Here is a 9,876-nt window from a genome sequence, read left to right on the forward strand (position 1 = left end):
CACTAGCTTCCGCTTATCAAATAATATTTATGTTTTTCATATCTTTTCATTCGTGACAACTATACACAAAATATACACATGCGTGAGAGCACGCGACGTTTGACTTTGCCTCTATGACTAATAACCTTTGAAGAACTAGTTTTGCGCACGCAAATTATAATAAACATTCGTTTAAGAGGTTTACTTGGCACGGCATTTCCGATAACAGGAGCTGTTTTCTGAGTCAGTGTCTGCTAGATAACTGTACATCAAGCAGAGCACCGAGAGAGATTATATTCGCACATCTTTCCACAATTAAGTCATAAAAACACGCGATACACTTGCGACAAGACACATTAGACATTGGACACAGTTTCACCAGAATATTTCATTGACGCCGCTGTCTATTCTGGTGATTCTGCCATATGATTTCAGGCAGTGATTTCTGTTATTCTTTTCTTACGCGATGGGCTGCCAACTTAGACATTGGTGGAGACAAACCTTTCTTCTGTGCTGACAAGGACGATCTAGTGAGTTCCTTCACAGTTGCATTTTCATACCGTGAGTTGAACTCCCGCTGAGCACGGGGAGCAGATCCCGGCATCCATGGCAGAACTTCTCGCAAACCTGCAAAAGAAAATTTACGGCATTTGTTTCATGATGCATTCTTGTTGTAAGCTGCAGCAAACGCAGGCTCCAACAGTACGCGTATCACCAAGACAAGCATACTTTAGACATTTTTATGGTCCAAGTACAATATCTCTGCTAGAAAATAAAACCATATAGGATCTAGGACCACTGTGGTGCTAGCATACTGCAGTCTGTAACCGTAACTCTCGCGAGTTTACGTTCGGAAGTGGTTGGTCATTGATTATCCTGATGAAGGCGACAGTGGTCGTTGAAAATTGGAGGTCCCTTACTCGTTGTGTTAAAATAAACTTCAATATTTACCATACTGTAGTATTGACTGTCACTCTTGTTATAGTTTATAGACCCCCTTCCTTCTCACAACAGACATAAAACTAGTCAAGATGCCTTTTCACATGTGGGGTTGCGAAACCAAAGCTACCTAGAATGTTACCTACCTCGCTGGAAGTCAGGCATGAGCGCCGCATACACGACGAAGTTTACGACAACGGCCCCTTTGGCGATTGCAGCCGGAATGGCTCCGGCAAGAGGGTTTAACGTTAGCAGGTGACCGTACCCAGCAAAGCCAATGAGAGCCACGATGGCGAAGGGTGTCCAGGCCAGGATGAACAGCATGGTGACCAGCAGCCCGATCTTGGCGGTGTGGACGTCCACTTGTCTCCGCTTCTTCGGCAACTTCTAATGGGGACATAGAGTTTTCTTGCTTTTACGGTCTAGTCATATTACAAAAAATGTCCAGACTGTGCATGATGTACAAAATGACTAATGAACTGGTGGATGTACCAACTACTAAGTTCTTATACCAGCTCAGAAAAGAGTAAGGAATAGTCATGCCTTCATCAAGTACTTGAGTTATCAACCAAGGATTGAGGTGTTCAAAGACTTGTTTTCCCCCTAGAACTACTAGTATCGTGGAACTCGCTACCACCACGAACAATAGGGGCATCATCACTAGATAGCTTTAAACGTAACAATGCTTGAATTAGATGTTCAAGGCCTAGGTGTAGCAAGCCGCACGTCCAGTGTAATATGCTGCCTTATCTGTAAACTGAACACACTACACGTGAGATTGAACTCCTATCCTCGTACCTGAAATGACCCTTTGTCCATCATGCTCTTCAGCGCCAGGGTGCTGCGCCGCGCAGCCCGCCAGATGGCGTAGTAGCACACTACCATCACCACCATGGGCAGGACGAAGCCTGCCAGTGTCAGGGCCATGATGTACCATCTTTGGAACGTATTTCCTGGACATACGGAGCAGAAAAGTCATTAATGAACGGCATATCATAATATACAGATGATGCTGATGTACAGATCAACTCATTGACCAAGTTGGAGAAGAAATTCGCGTGTTGACTCAAACATACTGATAGGGCCAGAACAACACAATTACACAGTGAATCTCACACCCAACTCTGTGAGTTATGAAGTTTGCCGAATTACAGTAACTGTTATGATCTATCTCGTTGTACATGCATTATAGTCTGTTATGGTGAATAAGAAAAAAAGCCGGGCAATGCCTAAAGGAAATTTGTCAGTGTTTCTCTATACCTTATAAGCCAAAGCTCTAACAACAAGCAATAGACATCTTCCCTCCATGAACGAGGTTGGTGTTGTTAGGGTTCTTTTTTATGTTATCGCGTTATATGTGTTCATTGTTAAAACATGACAGCTGGGTTTAAATTTAATTGGACGTTATATGGCCATGAATAATGAGGGAGTTGCTTTGTGTTGGTACAATTTTAATTTTTATTATGTAAGTACCAACCCAGATAAACTTTCAAGGCAGTTTTACAGTGGCCTCCTGTCGGCTTCACAGACTACCAGAAGTGACATGCAGACTATCACCATGAATAGTGGTATTTCCTAATAGCCTGAGAGACATTTGTTTTCCTGGTGGTAGGAGTGCAAGGAGTCAAGTTACGAATGCACAACACCCAAGCTCCCTGTCTAAACCTAACCCCACAGGTCTCAAGTCCTTATCTATGGCAGCAAATAATCAATAAGAAATGCACAGCATACCTTGCAGAATAAGCTACACTACATATCTACAACCACCAACTATTATGGACACTAAAACACAGAAACTAAAAAATACCACGAACCAAAGATAATCATAATCAATCCTGCAGAGGTGAGGTCATTGACCTCTCAATCACAACACAAACAAACCACCCCATTAGCAAGGCCAGCAGGTCAATGACCCAAAAACCAGACCAAAGAAATATATAGCCTGTCAAACAGGTGGTAAAAATAGATACACTGCCATGTACCAACTGGGGTAAACACAGACCACACTACTATAAAATAGGGGTGATAATGTAGAAATCCTTTTAAATTAAGCAAAACAAATATACGACAACCTGCTAATGCACTCTAAAACACAAAGAGACTCAACAACTACCCACATACCAAAAATTATACCAAACCATCCACCAGATTTTCCAAACATTCAACACAAAAAGACCAACGTTAAACATATTGTAAATATCAAACGCAAACAGCTAGGAAGCCCAAATTTAAACCACTAAACCATGGTAATAACAACTACATGCTACCTTAATATCGCACAAACAGTCCATAACGCGCAAACAACAGAATAAAAAATTAAACTGCAGTACCAAGGTCAATCACCAGGGGCTCAAAGTCAACCTACACAATCTCCAAGGCCCCATCCATCAATCTGCCAAATATCGTACAGTTCCTTCTCACCGATCTTCAGATATCAGACCAAACATGAAACGGAGTAAAAACAATACCCCCATTTTCATGGAGGGTAAAAATACACACAAGTGTACCTGATAGGTAGTCGAAGGTGCAGCTTGTCTGGTATTTCAGCTTGGACCACTTGTTCCAGCCGAAGAACGGCGGTAAACACCAGACCAGGGACCACAGCCACACTACCGCCACACTCACCGCCATCCTCCGGCCTTGTAATTTAACAGTACATGATTAGCCCCACTATTACTTTGACTCTATGTCAAACTTTGACACTTTGACTCTATGTCAAAGACTTATGTTAGCCCTTATTGTTTTAGTAACTAGTTTAGGATGTTAAGTGTTTTTCTACACTTCTTTTGTTTTTACTATGTTCAATAGTTTTTGCCATAGATTGCACCATGTACAATTGTCGTGCAATAAACTCTTCTTCTTCATTAGAACTAATCATGAGACATGTCACCTTGTCTAACGGACACAGCCTGTAAGTAAAAGATTTGAACATAAGTAAACTTTCTGCATCTAAGAATGTATCCTGTATTGAAATACAATAAAAACACGACCTCAACTTCTGTATTAATCAATTGAAGGGCACACTGTCGTTTACATGAATTACAGCAAGATCTAGGTTCTCTAACTTCAACAGCAACAACGAACATCACACAGAAGGCTCACCCCGATTCAGTTTGCCGGTAAGCGGCATAGTGATAGCGATGCACCGATCGAGCGCGATCGCCGCCAGGGTGCAGATAGACTGTGTGCCGAACCACCCCGCCATGAAGCCGGTCATCTGGCAAACTGGCCACATAGGTCAAAGGTCAAACAAGTTCATAGCCATCTTACAAACTGCCAATAACAACATAGCAACGGTTAACAATTAACTGTAACTTAGTTCTAATTTTTTTAGTACAGGTGAGTGAGAAATAAATATCAATTCGCCATGTCCACGTTCTCAGGATGCATAGCGCCAGGGAGTAAAATTCCCAGGTTGCATAGCGCCAGAATTATGTGTTCCTGTGGCGATTTAATTTATATTCCTTGATGACAGAATTTAAATGTTCATAACAACATAGCTGCAACGATTAGTAATTATATAGTCAATAAATCAAACAATCAGTAAATACATCGATGAATAAATAATGCTGTGGTTGTCACAGAAAACTCATGTACCTGTATCACTGAAGATCCACTTCCGACTGAAGCTGGACGCCACGTAAGTGGGAACCGTCGCTAAACACATCAGGACGTTCGTGATGGCCAGATTCAACGTTAGCACGTTCTTCGTGTGGTGGAAATGTTTAGATCTAGACAGTGGAGAAGAAACAACGCAGATGTCATCAATACTATGGGTGGAATAGCTGCCCTGCAAGGGAGCGAAATATTGTGTGTATGTGTGTGTGTGTTTGTGTATGTGCAATACAAATGTGCGTGTGTATGTACATGTGCATGTGTGTTTGTGTATATCTGTGTGTGTGTTTGTGTGCGTGAAAATACAAATGTGTGTGTGTGTGTGTGTGTGTGTGTGTGTGTTTGTGTTTGGTGTGTGTGTGTGTGTGTGTGTATGTGTTTCTGTGAGTGACAATACAAATGTATGTGTATTTGTGTTGTGTGTATGTGTGTGCGCGTGTATGTGTGTCTGTTTCTTGTGTGTGTCTGTGTGTGTGTGTCTGTGTGTCTGTGTGTGTGTGTGTCGTGTGTGTGTGTGTGTGTGTGTGTGTGTGTGTGTGTGTGAGCCAACCTTACCTGAAGAAGACATAAACAATCAGCAGGTTTCCGACCCAGCCGACGAAGCCCACCAGTAGGACAAACGCCCCCAGGCAGTAGAAAATGATCGGATCCAACATCTTTCAGGGAGCCCCTCAGAACAGATGATTCTACAGGGAATGAAAGCTTTCTTCAGTAATTATGTTATAGCGAACTCTATGCCTGTCATACTGACAAGATAACTTGGACAAACGTCAAATCATTTCTCTCTGCTGCCTACTGATGGATGGTGTAGAGAGTGGTGAGAGTCTTTATAGTGGCAAGCTGTCACCACTATACCCTGCCTATGTGTTCATGTAGGGGGCTTGACAACGGCGATCAGAACGTCCAAAGGGATGAAAAGGACTACGATGACGATGATACACGACCAGACGACCCGCATGACGCCATTGCGCAGTCTGCTTCATACAGCTTTTACTTCGATGAAAGGCGACTGGCCAATCATTTGAACAAGACATATTTCCTATGTAAGATGATGGGCTCCAACTTCCTTTGGTACATGCGGTATTTTTACCTCCTCAAAGGAGGTTATTTCTTTACATTATTGCCTCAAACAAAGGAAAACGTATCTCATGGCTTAAGTAAAAGACGTCACCGCACAGCTACAAGTCTTTTAAAAAGGATTCCAGTTTGATGATGATATGTATCTATTTTGTCCTCTGTGGTTTCCAGGTCACCCGACGTTGGGTAGTCTGCGCTCGTGGGTCGAACCTTATTCTAGTCACGCGCCAAGAAATAATCAAACGGCTCTTCAGGAGTCAGCAGCTGGTTCTGAGTTGACGCGCGTGCAACATTAAAATTAGTGTCACCGGCCATATATTTAGGCCTTGTTCATATGAAACCACCCGAACCGCGATTCGGGTAACTCGCATTCCTCACATCTGGTCCACGTGCCACACATTCCTTCCAAACCGTTCCCGATCACGATTCTCCGAAACTGCATTCATTGTCGTTTGATGAAAACACGCAAGGTAGCGTGTTATCAATGTCAGGGGTCAACGACCTGCTTGCTGGTGTCCCCCTCCCAGCGTATCTCGGCCGAATGCCGACGTGGTCCCGCCAGAGGCGGTGAAGCTCGTCCTAGAGCGGACATATTATTTGACCATTACTTCTCTTTAAGTTGCTGCCACGTAAAATTTGGTATTGCATATGAATAAAGAAATATCACCCCGCAATCCATGACCAGGTGAAGTCACATTGAAATCACATTGCGCTCAGACGCAAATCGCGATGCGGGAAAACAGATTCGAAACCACCTCTAGAAGTGGTTTGGGATTGAGTCGCTTTCAATGTGATTTGGAGCGTTCAGATGGAGCCACTTGAAACCGGCTTCGGGGGAAACCACATGTAAAGCGTCTTAACTGACTTCATATGAACAGGGCCTTAGTGTCACCGGCCATATATTTAGGAAGGAAGTTGAATTCGTAACCAAGTCAAAACGTGCGTGACATTAACACAGTCCGTGTTCAGAATTTGATGACAAATTCAGATTTAGAATTTCAGTCAACCTGTTAGGCCCTGTTCATGTGAAGTCAATGAAGGCGCTTTACATGTGGTTTACCCCGAAGCCGGTTTCAAGTGGCTCCATCTGAACGCTACAAATCACATTGAAAGCGCCTCGATCCCAAACCACTTCTAGAGGTGGTTTCGAATCGGTTTTCCCGCATCGCGATTTGCCTCTGAACACAATGTGATTTCAATGTGACTTCACTTGGTCATGGATTACGGGGTGATATTTCTTTATTTATATGCAATACCAAATTTTACGTGGCAGCAACTTAAAGAGTAGTAATGGTCAAATAATGTGTCCGTTCTAGCACGAGCTTCACCGCCTCTTGCGGGACTACGTCGGCATTCGGCCGAGATATGCTGGGAGGGGGCACCAGCAAGCAGGTCGTTGACCTCTGACAATAATGACTCGCTACCTAGCGTGTTTTCATCAAACAACAATGAATGTAGTTTCGGAGAATCGTGATCGGGCACGTTTTAAAAGGAATGTATGGCACGTGGACCAGATGTGAGGAATGTGAGTTACCCGAATCGCGGTTTGGGTGACTTCACATAAACACGGCCTAAGCTGACGCGTGAGTGGTGCACGTGGTTTTCAGGAACTATGATAATTGGGTGACGAAACGTTACCATAGGTGCGATGTCAGCGGACTAAACAAGTACCTAGTAACTGAATTTATTCACCATTCACTTAAGGAATAACTGCGTCCACAAATTAACCACGTAAATTGAACTCATGGGTGTTATTTATGGGCACAAGGCCAAAAGACTGAACGAGTGCTTAGTTGCCTAGAAGTAGAGTCCACAACACCTTTTAAACACGGACTGGTTGCTTTTAGAAACCACGTCAGTGGGGTATGGTACTTGCATAACATTGTTTTATGGTAGAACGGCACTAAACAAGTGCTTAACTACCTAGCAGCAGAGTCCATTTACCTTTCACCCAGTGAATGGTTGCTTTCAGAAACCGCGTCAGAGGGATATTGTACTTACATAACATTGTTTGCTGTAAGTAGTAAGGCTGAAAAATGCTTAAGTGCTTACAACATGGCTCTTGTTGGCGTAAAATCAATTTGTCAAATTCCCAAATTAGAAAGCCATTCATCAACAAGTAGTTCGGGGTTTATAACTAAGCTGCCAAGCTTATGGGCTATTCTTTACATCGATTCATTCCAATCCTATGACTTGTAATCGCGGCTATACATAATGACAATTGTTTACTGCGTGGAGGGTACTGTACATTCGTTATTTCATGATCAACCGAAGGAAGGAGGATACTATTTTCGTCGTCGTTATTTGCTAGATTGATATATGAGAATAATAATGCCTGTGTGCTCAGTAGAACATAAGCATTCATTCTAAATTGATGTATGAGGAAAATATTGCTGATGTGGTCATTGCTGAATCCCTGGCAGATTACCCTCTAGCTGAAAGCTGATTTGAAAGCTGTCAGTTAACCATCGTGGTTCCCGGTTTGCATGATGTGAGCCTCTTACACAGCAGGAATAAAATTTTGAACCATTGTTCATTCCCTTCCAAGATCCGCGATTTTAGTTTCTCCTTTCCAAACAGGATACGCGACAACGTGTGAACGCATTGATATGATACATGTCTCGACTTAGGTCTTTTCCCCAGGTGCCTTGTACTTCCAGAACCCATTTAAGTACCATTTAAGATTAAGACTATCCTCTCAAGTATGACGTAGGTCTAGCATGGCATCTCGCTCTCAAGAGAGATTATGGGTTTAAACGGTTTGATATTACATGGCCCAGCAGAGGTCGATTTCCACGTCAATTCCGTAGGCCCAAAGCCATTCGAGTCGTAAACCGACTCCAATGTGATCAGAACAATTTCGGTGTAAATGCCATTGGCAACTTAATGCAATCGGATTCGCAATTGTACAGATTCTTCAGATAATATAATACACGGTAGATAGGATGAAATGGGCTTGCAGCCCTGCATGCATACACGTGCACATCAGTTTAACACTTGATATTCCGCCTCCACTTAACTGTCTATATAGCTCTTCTCTCCTTTCACCCCATTAAAGCAAAGTAGGGATCGATAGAAAGCAAGTGCAGTGGAAGGCTATGGGATTTGTACATGTGTGATACTTTTATATTCATTGGGGAATATACTTTGCATTCTAAGTGCGTCGGATGTAAAACACTCAGACGTGGAGTTTGTCTCATATTACATGTAAGACCAATATAACACTACCCCATACAAAGACAGAGATATTCTATATGTTACTATCATGCCCTGTCAACATTTCCACTTATGTAGGCCAATTTCTATACAATTCAATGACAAAACGAGAAAACGTAATTAATTCCTGACACAATTTATTACTACATTGTATCATTAGAGTTAGATTAGTATAATTAGTGTCTCTCTTTTGTTATACATTGTTTATGCCATGAAGCAGACCCGATTCCTATTACAGTTAGTAGAACTGTTAGATATTCTCAAAACCACCATATGTGTATGTTTACACCACAAACTATGTATGTATATTTTGCCATACGTTGTACCCGCTACATCTGTTGCGCAATAAAGTTCTTCTATATCTACTTGCATGGAGAAATAATAAAATGTTCATTCTATCCACGCTATGGTATCGACATGGGTGACCGATGTTTCATTAGAAAGAGTTTTCATTTTGTTTTACATATCCTGAAGACATCGGCCTCAGAGCCTGAAATTAAGAATTGTCCTCCGGGAAATTAAACCACAGACGAGCTGTTTCCTACATTCGTGTAACCTGCGTAAGGTTATGAAATGTAGCGCCACTGAGTCGCTATAATTTTTTTAAGGTTGAAGGAATCTTTCAGATCTGTTTATCTTCAGAATCTAAGTTTCAGCAAACAAGTCGACGACTTCCAATTGCACATTATAATATATTGTAGACACAGCATTAAGCAAGAATAATAATGTTTAGTTAAATCTAAAAACATATGGATACACTTAAAAGTTCAGACAACTTCCGCTGTCTTTCATCTGTGAAAATAAATATAGAAACTTTTATTTGATTTACTGATGAAAGGCACCAGACGGTGTTGGAAACGTCTGAACTTCTAAAGTGTATCCAGATGTATACAGATTTGATTAGAACATTACAATATTTCCTGTTTTGGTAGTGAACGGTTTCATTCGGGAATGTCACTGACATAAAACAGACCCTTACATGCAGATTACAACTGATAATAAAACAGGATAAACACAAACCTAATGACTTCTATTAGATTAGAGTAACTG

General features: G+C 42.0%; 1 protein-coding gene across 1 annotated transcript; it reads right to left on the minus strand.

Moving 5' to 3' along the window:
* Positions 1 to 1,056: 1,056 nt before the first annotated feature.
* On the minus strand, positions 1,057 to 5,278 carry LOC109480066 (melanopsin-like). The gene is given in 7 exon segments (XM_019782215.1): positions 1,057 to 1,305; positions 1,717 to 1,871; positions 3,426 to 3,557; positions 4,021 to 4,143; positions 4,516 to 4,649; positions 5,089 to 5,206; positions 5,209 to 5,278. Coding segments are annotated over 7 exon segments (981 nt in total).
* Between the last annotated feature and the right edge of the window lie 4,598 nt (positions 5,279 to 9,876).

Source organism: Branchiostoma belcheri, unplaced genomic scaffold, assembly GCF_001625305.1.
Source record: "Branchiostoma belcheri isolate BF01 breed outbred unplaced genomic scaffold, Haploidv18h27 scaffold5, whole genome shotgun sequence".
Taxonomy (NCBI): domain Eukaryota; kingdom Metazoa; phylum Chordata; class Leptocardii; order Amphioxiformes; family Branchiostomatidae; genus Branchiostoma; species Branchiostoma belcheri.